This window comes from Theobroma cacao, chromosome 2 (assembly GCF_053813885.1).
Source record: "Theobroma cacao isolate CCN51 chromosome 2, ASM5381388v1, whole genome shotgun sequence".
In the NCBI taxonomy this organism is placed as follows: Eukaryota; Viridiplantae; Streptophyta; class Magnoliopsida; order Malvales; family Malvaceae; genus Theobroma; species Theobroma cacao.
Genome location: NC_142640.1, coordinates 2,367,321 through 2,386,828, shown reverse-complemented (window position 1 = coordinate 2,386,828; position 19,508 = coordinate 2,367,321). Strand labels below are relative to the sequence as shown.

Below are 19,508 nucleotides of genomic sequence, written 5' to 3'. Positions count from 1 at the left end.
CGTAAAGAATGTAGGACAAATTTTTTAAATCAATAGGTTTAATCTCATTGACCTGAAATTTTTTTTACATTTATTTTTATATTTTCTCCATTCTAAACACGAGAAAATATTGAAAAACTTTTTTGAAAAACATTTTCAATACTTTTCAAATAAGTTAATTTATTAATTCCTCTACCATTAATTTCAATAGAACATTTGACAATCGTATGATGGTTTTATTTTGTTAAATATGCTTTCGATTCCCTTTATAAATAGCATTGAAGCAATGAATCATTGAACCTTTTACCCAGGACCAAAGCATAGCATGCTGATAGGCTGCCATGTTAAGAGTGCACGTTAGATTCAATGCTCGGTAAGTGCAGTGAAGCACAACCTTGCGGCAAAGGCTAAGGCCAAGGTAACCACCCCATGTTTCCAACACCCAACTGAAAAAAACCGCCCAATTCAAAAACTTCCCTGTCCCATAATCTAGTAACTGCCAACACTCCTACATAAGCAAGACATCCACCCTTGTTACACTTTTTTTCTTCTCTTTCAATTCTTCATTGTCTCTTCGTCATTCTTTGTTCTAAAATATGAATGAAAACAGTGATTCTGATCCAGGGTTTCGATTCCCTCCTCCTCCTAGCCAACACAACATCCCGGAACTGCCTTCCTCGTCGAGCCATGCTGTGAATTATGATCCGAATCCCCGCAAGAAACGGTCCAAGTTGATGAAGAGCGATGCTGGTCAATTCCCGACTAGTCCTAGAACCGTTTCAAGGCCTAAATATACCAAAAAACCTGACCCTTCTGCACCAAAGATTACGCGGCCTTGTAGTGAGTGTGGGAGGAAGTTTTGGTCATGGAAAGCACTTTTCGGACACATGAGATGTCACCCTGAGCGGCAGTGGCGTGGAATTAATCCCCCTCCCAATTATCGCCGGCCTGTTTCCCCCGTTAAGCAGACGAATAAAGTGGAGGTCTTGATGACTGAGGAGGATCATGAGACTGCAGAAGCTTTGCTGATGCTGGCTAATGGTCCTGCTGCTAATGAGAGCGAATGTGGTACAAGTTCTCAACAAGGGGTTCAAGAAAATGATGCTTTAGGGGCAAATTTGGGTGCAAACTTCCGGTTCGAATGCTCAAGTTGCAAGAAGGTTTTCGGGTCACACCAAGCATTGGGGGGCCACAGGGCTAGTCACAAGAATGTGAAGGGTTGTTTCGCGATAACAAGAAGTGATGGCTGTGAGGTTGAGGATCAAAGCGGTGATGAAGATGGCATAGTGAAAGAAAATGTGGAAGACAATAGTAAGATGATGATGGTTTTGGGGCACAAGTGTAGCATTTGCTTGAGGGTGTTCCCTACTGGTCAAGCCTTAGGTGGGCATAAGAGGTGCCATTGGGAGAAAGGGGATGAGACATCACCGAACCAAGGTCTCAACCTTTTGGCAGCAAGGGAAGATTGCGGTCTGGACCTGAATTTGCCTGCCCCGGTTGAAACTGATCCATCTTCTTCTCATTCTTCAGGCCTAGCTTTGGATTTGAGGTTAGGCCTCTGAAGAAAGCATGAATTCTTTTATCCGGCATCTTTGCTAAAGTTGTATGTGACTTGTAACCTAGGATTAGAATTATTCTGTATACCTGATATTTGAATATGGATTTCTTAAAATGAAATTAAAATGCTCAATAACATTTTCATTATAGTTGTTTAATTCTTTATTGGTTCAGTCCTCCCAACACTATGAAGAGATAATGAAAGGTAGTGATGAAATGGCAAATTTTCATTTTTAATGAGACTGAATGGTGGCATACACAGGATTTGATGTAAGCACATATCTTATGTGCTGAAATACTTAAAACTTTTTAGCTGAATCCGAAACATAAATAGTCTAAGATGGTCATAAATGAGACTCATAGACAGACTACAAAAAATGGGAATAAAGCAACCATGGGAAGAACCAAAAGCTTTCTCTGCTTTTGCTGTAGAAAGGCTCTTCCATAAGTTGGGCCAAACACCCATGATGAAATCGGTGTCTTTTAACTAAGAACTTTGTGTCCTTATCCATTTGGAAAGGGCTTGTTATGGCCAATTTGTGGTTTGCTTAATTTGACTCAAAATTTGGATAATTTAATGACAAGAAACACTCTTCATCCAGCATCCCAAACTATACTAATGGATAAATAAGTTACAACAATGAAAAAGGAGAGAAACATGTGCAATGGAGATCTCCACAGATTCTTACCAATTTGAGCAATAGAATTCCATGTAGATTTTGCAGAAAAGTATGTGACACACTATTTGTTCTAAGTTGGATGAATTGATTTCAAGAGTTGCAAATGATTGGAGTATCCAGACCAAATTAAACAGAAAAATGACTAGAGTATGGTGGAAGAAATCTTGCAAATTTTCCTTGAAGAGATCAGTCTGTAACATGCTCTGACATAATGTCTATATTAACTTCTTTGGTAACTAATAAACTATTTCAAGTGGGAATGTTGGTGAATCTGCTCATTTCATCTCACATTTATGTTCTTTTTTTTCTTAAAATTTCACTTTGGCCTTGGTGCCTAACTCCGATGGTCAGAAGGATTGAGTTGGGACAGAAATTTTATTGCATCAGGAAAAAAAAAATTGCTCTAAAAATTTCTGTATGTCTGAGTTTGGTCAATCAGATATCATTTTATTCTATAGATATCCTCATTTATGTTGATATAGTTTTCAGTTCTAAACTCAGCAGATGCTTCAGTTGGAGGCAGCTTAAGCATGGGGGTTTACCCTTTGGGTTTCTTCAATAATTAGAATTTGTGGACATGTGGTCCTCCATTTTTTTTCCTCTCAACCACCTTGAATCTGATCATTATATGCGGCAATTCGACTTTAAGACAAAGTGACATTTGCTAATCTGTTTGGAAAATTTTAGAAGTAGAGATTGATACCATTCCTAACATTCCAAATGATATGTCTGTGTACCTAGAGTTTAAAAGCAATGTTGAGGACCACAGTATAGCTTTTCGATAGCAAATTAAGATGAACAGAATACATTGAAACAAGTACATGGTCATTATAGAATATGTATTTTAACTAAAGTACTCTGAGAAACTTCCTGGTCCCTGACTTCAATGCCATTCACTATTGTCTTAATACATTCTTATGATTCTCTTGTGAAGACAGGAGAATATTGGACCACCATGCTTCCTGATCATGAATCAAAAGCTTCAGCAAGTTAACGTCACAGCAAAAGATTTTGTATTATTGGATATGGAAGCATAAAATCATATGACATTCACATGCTTAACAGTTAAAATGAAATGATGGCTGAACATGATAAGCAAAAAATAAAGCCATAAAAAAAGGGGGGGCTGGCATTACATTCTTTGTGCTAAAAAGCATGGGGGGTTAAGGCCTAAAGGAAGTGCATAAAGAGAGAAGATGAATGGTATTAATCCAGAAAAGCTTGTATTCTGCCTATCCTTTCACCAACAACCTGGCAGGATTTTTATCACCAGTAGGCTTCAAGAATCCCCAGATATATGGTTGGTTTGTGCCATTGAAACCTGTTACTTATATTAGCATGATGAATGAATCTTCAAGGTGATGATCTAAAGTCGCTGCAAATCCCTTCTATTTTGTTTGTAAAGTGGAATAAGAATAGTAATTACAGAATTGAAAAGATCATGTCTCCGTCATTGTATCAGTAGTTTCTATATTATGCAAAAGGTCATTTATCCATCAATAGTTTGTGAAGTGGAATTTGCCCATATATATCCACCATTACATAAGCCTAAATGTATTCTCATTCCTTTCTTTAAATTTTTAATAATTGGGGCGGTTCTTTTTAACTTTTAGTAATGCTTTGCACCTTTTCTGCATATATAAAATTTGAGGGTTTTGGTCAATTATTTATGAATAGAATATATATATATATATATCTGTAAGTACTATATATTCTATTAGGTCCTAGGCACACCCACATTGAAATTTCTCATTTTCTTGGTATAGCTGCCTGCTGATGATGCTAGCATCCACAACTCATTAATTTCTGCAAACCAACCATGACCCTTGCTTGTTCTTGGGTTTAGTTTATTTTATTAATATCCTACAAAATTTTTGAAATTAAAATGAATAAAAGGGTCAGAATTTTATATAATTATAGCGGAAAATTGATAAACTGGATTATAGTATATCAGAATTTACCATTACCATGGTGAGGAGTATCTCTGCAGCCTGAAGAAAGACAGATTCTTTCTTCAAGTCCAAGTTATTCATCAAGCAGCGACAATATATTCTCAATCAAATGTCTACCAAATACCGTGTAACCCTTAGGTGCGTGCATGGATTTGACTTAGTTTATGAGCCATCTAACTGCATCACAGCCCTTCAGCTGACCCTAGCCTCATTGACAATATTCTCAATCAAATGTCTACCAAATACCGTGTAACCCTTAGGTGCGTGCATGGATTTGACTTAGTTTATGAGCCATCTAACTGCATCACAGCCCTTCAGCTGACCCTAGCCTCATTGACAATATTCTTTAATCCGTTTCTTTGATTAGAGAGAGATTTCGTCACTGATTCATCCACCTGTCCATTGGACACGTAAGTGTCTAGAATCTGTTTTTAATAAGAAGAGACAGCTAGCTGAAGTGTAAAACTGATTATCTAATCCTTTGGGGAATTGTTAATTTGTCAATGATTCTTGTCTGATTCCACCTTCTAAATAAAATTTGAATCCAATATGAATCCTCCCAGTATCTCCCCTCGACCCAATCAGTGCATGGTAGAAAATTTATACTAATACTTTTTCGGGTGTGCACATGGTTTTGTGCTCCCCTAAGTCTCATGATTATGTAATATACAAATCAAATGGCGTTGATTCAATCCAAAATTCATCTCCATTAACTCCCTGTAAAGGTTCAGGGCATGGCTCCACCCTTCATTTTCCCTCTTCCCCTTTTCAACTTGTCTCCTTCAGAATCACAAGTACAGATTCATCTGACCAGAATTCTGATGTGTTACGCACTTGAAAGGTTCATTATCTAGAAAAGAAAGAAATTTATTTTGAACAAGTCAATGTCAACTGTCACAACTCGAGCTCATTTCTGATAAGTACTATTTGTAATAATTCTGATGGCTTCTTCATTATCCAACTCAAACCCACATCAGATAATATCTAACCTCATAAAACATCAGATAATATCTAACCTCATAAATCATGAGTTCACTTAGCACGTATTTTAAGCAGAAGAATCTCCATTACAAGTATATAAAAAAAGAAAAAAGTGTGGAGGGGATATCCATGGTGAATCCCTTTAGTATCTGCATTGATTCTATTTGCCCGTGCAATCCACAGTCAAAACACAATTAATTTTTTTCTCCTCTACCCATCGAAATGATAGAGTTGACTTATGAGATTGCTGATCCGTCACGTAATCACTCACTTAAAACTATTCTACCTTTTCTTTTCTTTTCCCCTTTCTGATAGTAGCATCTTCGTGCTAGAGACTTTAAGTAGTTAGAATCAATGATACTGAAAGCACAACTCAATCTCTCCCTTAATTAGATGTGTATGCAACTCAGACAAACAATGAAACAGAGATTTCTACGTAGTCTGATCAGCTTGTTGGGTCAATACAAGAAACGTAGGTCCCTGGTATATATCATATTATGATATTTTGATGTCATTATTGAAGACAGAAATTAAATGTTTAGGTGCCGAAGTACATACTGATAAAAAAAGGGTTGTATCAGCTATCGAATTGTATCAAAATCAACAGCCTGAATATAGTTTTTCTGCGATTTTCGAGTAATCAATTATAAACAGATGTATCAACCATAGAATATAGTAGTTTGCTGGGCTTTTGGCATCTATGATTATGATCTGATCAGCTATAACAATGTTCAAATCCATAATAGGCAAAAACAGTGGCAAATCTTATTAAGCCTTTAAGGATATAAAATCTTGATCCCTTGGAGGGGTATTGCATATATACTTTGACACTGAAATGAAGTATTCATGTTACTTATATAAGTAATAAAATTAAGTTTACATTTATCACTTGAGACCCTTTCTCTAAAACTTTACGGAAGTTATGACTAACAGTGCTGTAACATATACCATAGAAACATATATAATTAAGGGTTCCCCCACTTGTAGTTGATTAGCAAAACTTAAACTCTGACAAGATGCCTGATGTCAGAGAGGAAAAAACCATTGGCTGAGGATGGAAATGGAGGAAACAAGTGGGGATGGGGTCAGGCTCAACAGATCCATCACTAAACCATACAATAATACAGCATAAACTTTGGCTTTTAAACAAGAGATTTGTGTGGAATGCACATAAGGAGACCCCTTTAATTAACATTGTCATCGATATACTAATCACGATTTTACTCGATTTTTTTTATGCTTATTATAATCTTAATCCGAAAGCTTTACACCACATCAACTGACATAAAATTATGGGCGAAAGCAACCCTAAAGCAAAATTATTTTTAGTGAGTTGATTAATCAGTATTTAAACTTTTAGATGCAGTCATAGGTTGGCTATTGATTAACATTATCTATCACTTTCGATGACTAATCAAAGTCATTAAATATATAACATCGTTTTCATGTTTGCATATACACCAGCTTAATTTTCAAAACTACAATGCATATGCTCTATGATGAAGAACATTAAATTATCAAGACTTCAACTCACGATCACAGTTTCCTGATACGGAACCTCACAAATCAAATAAATCATACGTCTGCCAAGGAAAAGCAAGTGATATTGCTGCTGCACAATACTCCTTCAATCTCATTCATCAGAAAAAGGAAAAAAACCAGAAAAACCCTTACCTTGGAATCCATAAATGTATTAAGATATATGTTAGTATAAAGTAATGGAAGGCCCTTTTCCTCCATGATCCCAAAGTTATTATGGCAGTCCATGACTGGGGAGAGGGTTATTGGGGCAAGCAGCTAAGGTTGGAAAGTGTTCAAAAGGAAGAAACATACATCAAAAAACTAGAGGAACCTGATGTTGACTTGCAGCTGGAATCATCAGAATGGGGCCTGCCAAATTTGAATCAAGTACATATATTTTAGCTTAATCAAATATTTTTAGTTTGCACATATGGGATTGTTTTTGTGGGTGAAACTGTTATTGTTTCCTGAAAAGCAGCATGGGTTGGCCGTGCCTGTATTGCCCAAGCAATCAGATTTAAGGAGGCCATACAGGTCATGACTCATCAGGATTCCACATCTGAATCATAAACATAAATTAAGGTGGTTAAATTAAACATTTAATTGTTGTTAAGCATAAAATAATCCGTGGCTAATTATACATTTGCTGGGATGCGGCGACTCGAGCAAAGCAGGAAGAAGGGAAGAGAGGTCATGGCTTGATATTCATGGCCCCCCGAAATCTTGAGAGCCACTTACACAGTGTATTGGAACAATTTTCTGCATAAAACTGACCCTTGCAAACTTGATTATCTAAACTTCCTAAGGATTGTGGAATTGTAGGCGCAAGTTTTATAAATCATGAAAATGTGGTCTAAACTAGATTGCTAAAGGGAAAAAAGTTTAATGTTATTTTATTACTAGTGAACTTTAGTCGTAATATTGTAATTATTTGACATAAATTATTTAATTTAAGTTTATTCGTGTAAGATAAGCACATTCCATAGATTAAATCATGTCATGTGACGAATGATCACGATTACCGTAATTTTGAATTTTTTATTTTTTTTAAAAGGGTGTCACAATAGAAGCCAATGGTAACATGATCTCTAAATATCGTCTTAGTTACGTATACATGATCAATTTTTTCCTTTTGAGCTAATAATTCAAACTCCGAAAGCAAAACCTTCTTCATTAAGGGAAAAGATATATGGATTAACTTACCTAAAAAGTATAATGAGAAAGCTTGTTTAATTTTGGCTAAAAGTGTTATAATTGTCCTTGAAAGAAATATAAATCTCATTCCTATTAGTTAAGGGTTTTCCTTGTTTAAATCTGTATTAGTTAAAAATCCTTTGGATCATTGTTTTCTTTCAATATGCAATATCAAAATATTATTCCTTTAGAATAGAATTATAAGTGCTGAAAACAGTAAAATGCTTGTCATATCCAACATGACAAAACATAATTTTTCAAACTTGTTCCACATGGATTATGACATCCTTGTTTTATTTTAGGCTGACAACTTCATAAATGGAAGGGTATAGTTAATAGTATGAAATAAATCATTGAGTACATTTTTCCATAAAATTTAAAGTTTAATTAGGGATGAAATTGACATATAAGTTAAACATTGGAATTGATGGGTAGAATTAACCCCTTCCTAGAAGAAAGAGAGAAATACATGGTCCCTCCATCCTCTTCCCAAACCATAAAAAAAAAAAAAAAAATCTAAATGTGACAATTCTTCTCCAATCATCTCTCAAGTAAGATGGATTGCTTCCATTTTCTTGGTCAGAAGGAAAATGGAAAAATCAATTCTAGAATTCATGTTCTGCAAAACTTCCCCTATAATGATAAATATGGGGTCAAGTCCCAAGGGATTAGTAACCCTTTGGTTGAGCTTCATCTTACTAATTATAGAAAGAAAAGAGAAAGAAATTTATCAAGAAACAAAACCATGATCAAGAGGTCAAAACCAAGTTAGCATATGTGGCTGTCCAAGAATCTTGAGTCAAGTGAAAGAACTTATTTCGATAGAACAGGTCTGAGCAAGAATCTCTATCATGGAACGTACTTTGTAATTATAAAAATACAAAAAAAAGAATAAAATAAATAAAATATCACAAATAAACAAGTCCTTTTATTAAATATAATAGAATGCAGAGAATCTGAACAAGCTAAAGGACAACCAATCTAACATAACCCCAAAAATTTTTAAGAAGAAAGAAACATTCAAACGTTAGCTCCAGCTTTAAACTTTGGGGGAAAGCCCTGTTTCATTAAACTGACTGATGTCCGCAAGGCAGAACCCAGATTTTAGTTTTTGGTTTTTTTTTTCATCTTTTTATTTGTCTCATGTTTTGTACGGTTACCTTTTACACACTCGCCTTTAGGGTGTAGTGCAAAGAACGACTCAGGAATGAGAAAATCTGATTGGCTGTTGATGTGGGTCCTCATGTTTCCTTGGGGAGAAGATTCCTCACGCGCATAGACTGAGATTATACTCTCTAATAACACACCACCGAGGAGGAGACCACCAAAAAGTACTGATGATGATAAAATCACTGTGATGCAAATTGCCTTGTACTGCATTTTCTCTTCTTGTTTTTTAGCCCTTTTATGCGGTTGTGGTCTTTGTAAGAAGGAACACAAAGGGAACTTTCATTCAACAGAGCCACATCTTTCTTAAGATTTAGATTGCTTCACTCAAAGTCTATAGTACAACACTACACAGACGGAGAAACCCAAAGTACCAAACTGGGTTCTTCTCGAAGATTCTTTGTAAAAAAGTGAGTCGCTTTCGTTTTTTGAACTTTCTATTAATGGTAAGCTTTTGAATTTGTATGCAAGAAAGAGTTTCAAGGCATGGGGTTTTCTTCTTTTTAATTTTTTACTATGGTGTTTTAATTTGTGTTTGTTTGAGGGGGAATTTAGAATTATTGATAATACAAGTTCAAAGGATGATGCTTGTGATTATTGTCTGGGGAAAGCTGATGTTGGACTTGTGGGGATCATTTTGTTCGAGTCGACTAAAATTTTAAGTTGTTTAAAAGAACAAGTACAATTGAAGAGTATATTTTTGTAGTAGTTATGTGTTTTTGTATTAACTATGGCTGAAACTATGGTGATACTATGGTAGGTTTCTTCCTCTGAAATGCATTTCTGATTGCAGTTCAATCAAAACAAATTTTTGTTGAACGATGTTTCTGCGCCTCGGACAGATTGGGTTTTTGGATACTGGCGAAAGGAATCTTTCCTGGAAGTTCCTCTTTTTGTTTTTCATCTTTACTGTACTTTTGTGTTTCGGGTCATGATAGTGTTTGCAATTCGGATGTAATATAGGCTCTGTTAGAAGGGAATTTGAAGCGTTTTTCGACATGGATGGTGATGGTGGATTTACACCAAATTCTACATTCGGGAACTTGTCTGATGCTGCCATGGATTTGGATTTTATGGATGAACTCTTGTTCGAAGGATGCTGGTTAGAGACTAGCGATGGATTCAACTTTACGGAGCCTGGTCCTTCATCATCGAGTGGTCCGAATGACCCTTCTCAGTGTTTGCCTGTATCTGGGTCTAGTACTGTTCCTTTTACTATAAACTCACATCCAATGCATCAAGGAGAGACAGAAAGGAATGTTCCTCCCCCTCCTTTACCCAAAATTGAGGACCTTTCTAAAAGTCAATCTCAAAACTGGGCGGCTGCTGGAACTGCTACTTCTTTATCACAACCTGGAAGTTTTATAGTTGAAGGCACTGAGTTGGGCAGTAGATGGTGGATAGGGCCAAGAGCAGAATCCGGTTCTTCTTCATCTGTGAAAGAGAGACTAATGGAAGCTATTGGATATTTGAAGGAATGTACAAAAGATAGGGATGTTCTTATCCAAATCTGGGTGCCTGTAAAAAGAGAAGGCAAACATGTGCTTACTACTGAAGGCCAGCCGTACTCTCTTAATACAAATTGCAAGAGTCTCGAAATTTTTAGAGATGTCTCCAAATCCTATAACTTCCCTGCCGAGGAGGATTCAAAGGAATCAGTGGGGTTGCCTGGCCGTGTATATTTGGGGAAGTTGCCTGAGTGGACACCTGATGTTCGTTTCTTCAGAAGTGATGAATATCCACGCATTAATTTTGCACATAAGTACAATGTTGGAGGATCTCTTGCTCTTCCTGTTTTTGAACGAGGGAGTGGAACTTGCTTGGGTGTCGTTGAGATTGTCACAACTACTCAAAAGATCAATTATCGCCCTGAACTTGAACACGTTTGCAAAGCTCTTGAGGTCCTTATTTTTTCTTCTTCTTCTTCTTCTCCTTCTTCTTTATTTATCATCTGAAGTTCTGATAATTTAATCAGTAAACTGATCAAGAGCTATTAAGTTATAGTATTAACTTTTGGTCGAAGAAAGTTGGGATGGAAAGGAAACAATCGGAACCAGCCTCACGAGTTCATTTTAACACTGTAATAACTAATTACCACAATGTATACAGTTTTCATATTGAATTTCAGGACATCTTTTATGTTTAAATATATCGATAAAAGTTGTCTCTAAACTCTTCTTGCTTCTGAATATGCATTTGTCTCATTCCATAATGCTTCTTGTATGTGATGTGTTGTACTGGTGGCAATTATACTTAATCCTTTTACTGTTACTTATTTTGTGTATTTTAATGGAACAATTGTCCCTAATTTTTCTCATTTTTCTTCATTTTAATAGTCACAACTTTGTTGTATTTGTTATTTTGTAATTGACTTTTCTTTTTTGAAAAAGAAAAATTAAATAAATAAAAAACCTTTCAGAAGTTCCAATGGTCATTTATTTGTTTATAATAGTAATCATTTGTCACCTGTGAACTATAGCAGCAACTTCGTTCCTCATATTCTTGTCTAAATAAAGTGTATCTGTTTGCAGGCTGTTGATCTAAGGAGCTCACATAACTTCTCTCCTCCTAGTGTTGAGGTAAAAGTATGCTTACTTCAAACTCTAGTTTCAACTGCTTGAAGTTTAATTATTCATTTCTGAGACTCAAGAAGTCCTCTATATTCACAGGGTTACAACGAGTTGTATCAAGCTGCATTGCCTGAGATAGTTGAGGTTCTAAGATCTGTCTGCAAGACATATAAACTACCTTTGGCTCTAACATGGGCTGCATGCGTTAATCAACGCAAAAGTGGATGCCGACATTCTGACGAGAACTTCTACCATTGTGTTTCCACCGTGGATGCTGCATGCCTGGCTGATGAAGGTTTTTGGGACTTCCTTGAGGCCTGCTCTGAGCACCACCTGTTCAGAGGCCAAGGAATAGTTGGCAGAGCGTTCACAACAAACAAGCAATGTTTTGTAACTGATATAACCGCCTTCAGTAAGACAAATTATCCACTCTCTCACCATGCCAGGATGTTTGGGTTGCGTGGCGCTGTAGCTATCCCGCTACAAAGCATTTTTAGTGGATCAGTTGAATTTGTTTTGGAGTTATTCTTGCCAAAAGATTGTCATGACAGTGAAGAACAAAAGCAGATGCTGAACTCATTGTCCAGCTTTATGCGGCAGGCTTGCCAGAGCTTGCATGTAGTTGTGGACAAGGAGCTTGAGGAAGAAGTGATACTGCCAGTTAAGGAAATGGTAGTTGCTTCAGATGGGAAATCAGACAAAGAAGAAACTCAGTTTAGGATTTCTTGTTTGAAAGAGAACTCTCCAGAAGAGTCATCATGGATTGCCCACATGATGGAGGCCCAACAGAAGGGTAAAGGTGTCTCAGTCTCATGGGAATATCAAAAAGAAGAACCAAAAGAAGAGTTCAGGGTGACAACCCATTGGGAAGACACTCAGCTAGAGTTATACAATAAGCAGGTACTTTCAGATTTCGGGCAGCTTCACCAAAATGCTGGAACCAAAACTAGTGTCGAGGGAGGTGGTGGTGACTCCTCTTCTTCTGGCGGACATCGACTATTAGCTGGTAAAAAAGCAGGAGGGAAGAGACGAACCAAGATGGAGAAGACAATCAGCTTGCAGGTTCTTCGACAGTACTTTGCTGGGAGTCTTAAAGATGCAGCTAAAAGTATTGGTGGTAGGATAATATTTCATTACAGTGAGAAGCCTCACATTCTTGCTTCAGTTTATGTTTAATTCAACTAAATATTACTTGCTGATCGATAAAGTAACTACTACTAATTTAAAACTGATCATATAGCTTGAATAATTTTACTTCATATAATTATCACAATTGAAGCATAATTAATCCATCTGTACCATTGCCTATCTCTTCTCAGCAATCTATTGTTGGTGAATGGCAGCAGCACTGCTCCTCCTGAAGATAGAGGTTGATTTAGCCTAGTATATCTCAATATTCTTTTTTTGCTCAGTCAAAATAAGGTTTCCTTTAATCATTTGAAATGGAGTGTGTATCAATGTATAGGGTGTTATATAAGTTCAGGCATCCCAATTTATATTGATAGAGTGAAGAGTTAAATCTCCAGAGAAAGTCTCCATAATGACAGCATATTTGTCTAATAACCCTTTTGATCTAGTTAGGGAAGGAAGTTATATCTATGGAATGGTTTAAATGATGGGAAAACAATGGCAGGTGTCTTGCCTTCTATGATGTTTTTAGCATGGTTTCTCCCATTACATTGTTACTATGAATTTTATGTCACTATACCTCATTGATAGTGTAAATGCCCTGGGCATCCATGCATTAGCAGTTTGTTCCATTTGTCTTTATACAGGCATAGAGTACCCAGCTCATCAATTGTTGCTTACCGAGTTTGTTCTAATTGCAGTGTGCCCCACTACCCTGAAAAGGATATGCAGGCAACATGGGATCACTCGATGGCCTTCTCGAAAAATTAAGAAGGTTGGCCACTCTCTAAAAAAACTCCAACTTGTGATTGACTCAGTCCAAGGTGCTGAGGGTGCTATTCAAATTGGGTCATTCTACTCAAGCTTCCCCGAACTGAGCTCACCAAACTTTTCTGGCAATGGTCCTTCTTCATCATTGAAGATCAGTAATCATTCAAAGCCATCAGAAACTCAACTTGAGAGCGGCATGTTCAGCCAAGGAGCTGCTGCTCCAAAATCTCCATCTTCTTCAGGCAGCCAAAGTTCTGGTTCAAGTACCTGTTGCTCCACTGGAGCAAAACAGCATAGTACCAGCATCAATGCCTTAGGTAGTGCGGATGGGTTGACAGTGGAAGACCCTGGTGGGGCGCTAAAGAGAGCTCTCAGTGATGTTGAATTGCACGCCTTGAATCAAGAGGAGCCAAAGCTTCTTGCAAGATCCCAAAGCCATAAAACATTTGGAGAGCATTCTAGTTTCGAGACTCTACCTCCATTGCCAAGAAGTGGTGGCCAGAATTTACGACCCGGGGGTGCCATTAGGGTAAAAGCTACGTTCGGAGAAGTTAAGATACGGTTCAGCTTGCAACCAAGTTGGGGTTTTAGAGACTTGCAACAAGAGATTGCAAAGCGTTTTAATAGAGAAGATTTCAGCAAAATCGATCTCAAGTACTTGGACGATGACAATGAGTGGGTTCTTTTGACGTGTGATGCTGACCTTGAGGAGTGTATCGATATATATAAATCATCTCAAACCCACACAATTAAAATCTCCCTTCATCCAGCATCTCATCCGAATCTAGGAAGTTCAGTTGGTAGCACTGCCCCATTATAACACCAGGATCAGTTTCCTTTGCCTTGTGGAGTCTGGGACTGAGAAGTATACGTGTATTTTTAGGATTCTGGTGTAAGTAATATGATGGCCCTAGCAGTTTCTTAGGAATCATAAGGTTTATTTCCATATTAATATAACAATTATGCAAACTTAGTCAACAGAGGGAATTGAGATGCATGAATTTTAGACCCCCATGCAATAAAAAATAAGCAAGTTGGCTAAGATCAATCACGGAAATAACTTTGAGAGGATTGAGAAAAGACTCCATTGCTTGCCATGCCATCATATGTTTGTATTTCAACAGTTTAATTCAAGTGTTTTTATTTTTCTTGCTACAATGTGCGTGCACGTGTATATTCATGAATGCATAGATTTGCGTTGCATGCACTCGATTTACATATTTATACACGTGGAAATCTGACGTGTGTGTGCTTATGCATAAATGCATAGATTTACGTTACATGTACTTAATTAGCATGTTTACGTGTTTATATGCATGAAAATCCGACATGCGCGCGTATGTATGGATTTGCATTAAATGTACTTAGTTTACGTGTTTATCCACCAGTTTCCAAAGTAACTTCATCCGTTACCTTTTACTAGCCTTAGTTGAAACGGGAGAGACAAACTTCCTGTCTTACAAGGTTTTAAAGTGTAAGCTTTCCCGGAAAACCTGGTACAGTTATAGTGGAAAAGGTTGTGTCTAAAGGGAATCTAGTCGCTAGATTAGAGTTGCCCTTTAGCTGAAAACCTGGGAAAAGATCTTGCTCATGGAAACATATTCATACAAACAGGCAACAGATAACCTGGGAAAGGATCGCGCTCATGGAAACATATTCCACTAGTTGAAAATATCCTCAACGAAACTCCAATGACACTTAGATTTCTGACTCATTGACGATATCCTTACATGGGTTACATTCAATTCCTGTTTTAGGCACTAATCACATACCATGTTCACTTCTGGGCTTTTAGCGCACTGCACTAATCCATTCATCACATAACATTGAGAAAGTAGTATGAAACTCTCCAATGTAATAGATGATAAAATCTCTCTCTCCAAAAAAAAAAAAAAGAACCTTCCTCAAAAATTAGCATTTCATCGGTGAAGAAGAATAAGTATGAGGTTACCCAATCTAGAATCTGAAATGAACACATTCTCTCAAGGCTGCAACAAAAAGACAGAAAATTAAAAAAGAATAAGAATTAGAGAATATTTTCTTCTTTTTGTTTTCTTTATTCTGTTTTTATGGTCATGTTAAAATTGCAACAAAAATAACTACATTTTGCGTATAAACATATACCAGCTAAAATGAACATTTTCATGCAATGAGTAACAAGCTTCAAGAGATTTACCAATAAAGTTGAGCCTCTCCAAGAGAGCATCAGGGCATCAGGAAGTACTGCAAATACCAAATGGATTGCAATTACCAAATGGGAGCTTGGCAAAAAGAATTCTAATTTCGAGAACCAAAAACAATGCTTCATTGAGCTTGGCATATTGCCATCCAACTGCAAATATACAAAAAGAAGGAGCTATTAGGTGCCACTGAAAATTTTTTGCGGTGAAGGACAATTTCACAAGCACAGAGAATTTACTCAAACTGATCTGTACATCAAACCTTACCCCACATCATCGGCCTGCAGGCGGGTGCAATCCTGACTCCCAAAGCCAGTGAAATTAAAATGAATGAATTTGCATGAGTGCACTGCCTAGCAAATCCCCATGAATGACAAATAAACCTCTGGTTAGTCATTCGTGGACTTACTATTTTTAGACCAATGGTAATTCAACCATCTCCTTCCCAATAATCATGAAACTTGTTTTTGTGGGGCTGCAAACGTGATATACTTCCCTGACCCCAGCCTTTCTGTACTCGTTTAAGAGCTTTCAAAGCAATTCCACTGCCATCATCTCTGTGAAAGAATAGTCAATAGAAGCTATGTCAAGTACACCAAATAATATACAGAATGTAACAGATTGCAAAACATGAAAGGATCTGATGGCTTTCTAGACAAAAACCATTACAAAAGTAAAAATATATCACAATATTGGAGTATCAACAACACCAATTTTATCGGCAGCTGGATATTCTAACACCATAATAATTTAAAGGGGAGGTAAAAAATTACAAAAGCAAATAATTTGATGACTGCTTCAGAACTAGATCATGCTCAAAATTAAACCAGGACATTGTATGTATGTCCTGTTAGAAGATAAATTTTAATACTTAAAAGAAGAATGGCTATAGTCTATAGGTTCACTGTTGTCTAGGTTTAGCACCAAACACACCAAAGATCAATGAAGCCAGTGAAGAAATGACACATATAGACAATGCTATAGCAGCCATACCTGTGCACTATTGTCTGCCAGTCATCTCCACCAAACTTAATTTCTTTTCTATGGATTGGTTCCCTTGCATTTAGATAAATCTTATTCCCCACCCTACCATCTGAAGCCATCTCCATCATCTTCTCTGCAAGCTCATCAGCCTCATGCTTGTTTCCTCTTTTGCCCAATTCATCAACCACTGGCATGAATGTTGCAGGATCAAATTTGTATCCTTTGTTAATCATCTTGTGTAAAATACGACTAGCTTCCTCTAACTTCTTGTCTTTACAAAGTTTCTCAATGAGATCCTTGTAAAGGAAGCCACCCAGATGAAAAGATCTATATAATGCAGCTTCAAAGACCAATTTAGCTTCTGACAGTTGTCCCCCAACAAGTAACTCATTGAACATTAATTTATAAAGGGCTTCCTTGTGACCACATATGCTAAGAGCAATCTCAAATAACTCCTGTGCTACTCCAAAATCGCACGCCTTGCAGAAAGCTTCTATTAACATCCTGAAAGAAGAAATATTAGGGTTTATACCCTTTTGCAGCATTTCATCCAAGATAGAAGTCGTGTCTTGCATTTTTCCATTTTCGCAAAGACACCGAATGATATTATTGTAAGTGCAAACATTGGGAGTAATCCCTCTTTCTCTCATCTCATCCACAAGTCCATAAATTTCAAATATTTGATTTTTACTTCCCAAGCCAAGTATCAGTGAATTATAAGTTTGTAGGCTCTTGTTGCATCCTTTTTTCTCCATGTCCTTGAGAACTCGAAATGCAGATGAGATCTTTCCTTCTTTACAAAATATATGTATGAAAATATCAAAAATAACTGAATCAGGTTGCAAGTTTTTCCCCATCATCTCTTTGAATTTCTTTTTAGCTTCATCAAGCCTTCCAGCCTTGCATAGAGCACTAATTATGATTGAATAGGTAACTAAATCAGGAATACATTGCTTGCTACTGTTAGCATCATCAACTAGGCCAATAAATGAGTTTCCTAGGTTACCTAGAGCAGCACTTCCATGTGTCCACATCTCATTTCCAATTTCCATAGCTTTGTCTAATTTCCCACTTTTACACAAGCCATCAATTACAATATTGCAGGTCACAGTATCCACACCATAACCTTTCTCATTCATCTTTTGCAGTAAATCTTCTGCCTCTGATATTTTACCCTCTTTCCATAGGCTATGCAGCAAAATATTGCAAGTATAAGTATTAGGGAAACAACCATTTCTCATCATCTCATGTAGAATACTATTTGCTGCATATAACCTCCCTTTACAACAGTACCCGTGCAGTAAAGTGCTAAAAGTTACTGTATCAGGAGATAGACCACTGCTTATAATAAAACCCATCACCATTCTTGCATCAGAAAGCATCCCATTCTTACATAGTCCATCCATCACGACATTATATGAGTAAATATTAGGTTCTACACCCTTATATATCATGTCTTTAAGAACTAATTGAGCCTCTACTAGCTTGGCATTCCTTAGCAACCCCAACAACCAAATATTATAACTCTCTAAATTCATCAAATCACCTTTTTTCTCCATAGACTCAACCAAGGTCTTCGCTTCCTCCAGCATCCCTTGCTTACAGAACCCCTCAAGCATTAGATTATAGGTTATAACATTCGGCCGAGGTAGCCCCAACTCTTCATCCATTTGCATATCCCTAAAAATCCTTGATGCTTCAAGAATTTTACCTGCCCTGCAAAGAGCCGATATCCTAGAATTGAATGTCACAACATCTGGAAACAAACCATCCTCTCTCATTCTTTCTACCAATTTTTCAGCATCATCAGTTTTCCCTTCCTTACAAAAACTTGAAATCAAAGTATTATACACAACTCTATTTGGCCTAATCTCAAATCTTCTCATGTCATCTAAAAGCTCCACCCCTTTATCAGCAAGCCCGAATCTACAATACCCACGAACCAAAATGCCAAAACTAAACTCGTTCGGCACGCAACCTTTCTCAGACATTTTATCAAACAACTCTCTAGCGTCGTCCAAATGACCCAAATCACATAACCCACAAATCAAAAGATTAAAAGTATAAGTCTGTGGAGAAACACCGGCACCGACCATATCTTTATACAACCAAAGCACATAATCTGAACATCTTTCTTTAATACAACATTCAAAGAGAACATTATACAAACATATGGAAGGTGGGTTTTGAGGGAATTTTGTTCTGATAGATTGAAATTGGGAAAATGCTCTATCAAAGAAACCTGATCTAGCTAAGAGTTTGACAAGGGAGATGAGGGAAGATAGGGGATTTAGTTGGGGTTGTGAGGATAAGAGAAGGTGGTGAAGATGGTCGATTTCTTGAAGCATATTCGAACGAATAAGAATGCGGGAAATGGTGGGCACTGACGGAAGAAAGGAGGAATCTGTGGGTAAAGACTGAATTCGCTTGAAGAGTTGCCATGCTAGCTTTGGATTTTTGGTGTTCTTGAGGAGAGCTAAGGTAAGCTTTGTAGTTCCCATGTAACGGTGGAGTGTTATGGTTTTGTCTTTTGTTGGCGGGAGAGAGTGGTTTGATGTCCTTTACCTCTTTACCTTTACAATTGCTGATAGCTAAACAAAGGGTGAAACTGCAGGCTTTTTGCCCCAAGGAAGTCCAACCTCTCGGATAGCTGGATGATTCCCAGGGAGACAACCATCGCTGCCTGGTTCGTCGACCTTGTCATCCTTTGTCTGTCACTCGTCTTTTCTGTTCTTTTTTCAGACCTTTGAAATCACGTCTAACAGCCGAAAAGCTTCAACTCAAGCACAAGCTGGATCCCACAGTTACTGAATTATTTAAAAAAATTTAAATGAAATTTTATTT

The 19,508-nt window shown here is 37.1% G+C and overlaps 3 protein-coding genes across 7 annotated transcripts; 2 read left to right on the top strand and 1 right to left on the bottom strand.

Annotated features, from left to right (window-relative positions):
- Positions 1–374: 374 nt before the first annotated feature.
- On the top strand, positions 375–1,631 carry DAZ2 (C2H2-like zinc finger protein). 2 transcript variants are annotated; one of them, XM_088803905.1, is made up of 2 exons: positions 375–1,020; positions 1,090–1,631. In XM_088803905.1, exons 1-2 carry the CDS (start codon positions 576–578, stop codon positions 1,539–1,541), a joined length of 897 nt encoding a protein of 298 aa, XP_088660031.1. In that variant the 5' UTR covers positions 375–575; the 3' UTR covers positions 1,542–1,631. The 2 variants fall into 2 exon arrangements, with proteins under 2 accessions (XP_088660031.1, XP_017970611.1); XM_018115122.2 differs by having other exon boundaries at positions 375–1,631.
- Positions 1,632–9,228: 7,597 nt separating this feature from the next.
- Positions 9,229–14,428, top strand: LOC18607397 (protein NLP2-like). 4 transcript variants are annotated; one of them, XM_088803831.1, is made up of 5 exons: positions 9,229–9,441; positions 9,995–10,932; positions 11,563–11,610; positions 11,701–12,718; positions 13,431–14,428. In XM_088803831.1, exons 2-5 carry the CDS (start codon positions 10,030–10,032, stop codon positions 14,318–14,320), a joined length of 2,859 nt encoding a protein of 952 aa, XP_088659957.1. In that variant the 5' UTR covers positions 9,229–9,441; positions 9,995–10,029; the 3' UTR covers positions 14,321–14,428. The 4 variants fall into 4 exon arrangements, with proteins under 4 accessions (XP_088659957.1, XP_007041613.3, XP_017971586.2 ...); XM_007041551.3 differs by having other exon boundaries at positions 9,230–9,441; positions 9,825–10,932; XM_018116097.2 differs by having other exon boundaries at positions 9,230–9,441; positions 9,792–10,932.
- A 748-nt stretch (positions 14,429–15,176) lies between these two features.
- LOC18607396 (Pentatricopeptide repeat (PPR) superfamily protein) lies at positions 15,177–19,448 on the bottom strand. The gene is made up of 4 exons (XM_007041549.3): positions 16,674–19,448; positions 15,948–16,237; positions 15,677–15,832; positions 15,177–15,488 (listed from the first exon to the last, which is right to left on the bottom strand). The coding sequence occupies exons 1-2, from the start codon at positions 19,163–19,165 to the stop codon at positions 16,111–16,113; spliced, it is 2,619 nt and encodes an 872-aa protein (XP_007041611.3). The 5' UTR covers positions 19,166–19,448; the 3' UTR covers positions 15,177–15,488; positions 15,677–15,832; positions 15,948–16,110.
- Positions 19,449–19,508: the final 60 nt, after the last annotated feature.

Bases quoted from the DNA above. Each gene is read 5' to 3' on its own strand.
- DAZ2 (XM_018115122.2), top strand. From the start codon at position 576: ATGAATGAAAACAGTGATTCTGATCCAGGGTTTCGATTCCCTCCTCCT.
- LOC18607397 (XM_088803831.1), top strand. From the start codon at position 10,030: ATGGATGGTGATGGTGGATTTACACCAAATTCTACATTCGGGAACTTG. The intron at 11,611-11,700 runs GTAAAAGTATGC...CTATATTCACAG, and splicing joins TCTCTCCTCCTAGTGTTGAG to GGTTACAACGAGTTGTATCA. The intron at 12,719-13,430 runs GTAGGATAATAT...TTCTAATTGCAG, and splicing joins TGCAGCTAAAAGTATTGGTG to TGTGCCCCACTACCCTGAAA.
- LOC18607396 (XM_007041549.3), bottom strand. From the start codon at position 19,165: ATGGGAACTACAAAGCTTACCTTAGCTCTCCTCAAGAACACCAAAAAT. The intron at 16,238-16,673 runs GTATGGCTGCTA...ATTCTTTCACAG, and splicing joins TGGCAGACAATAGTGCACAG to AGATGATGGCAGTGGAATTG.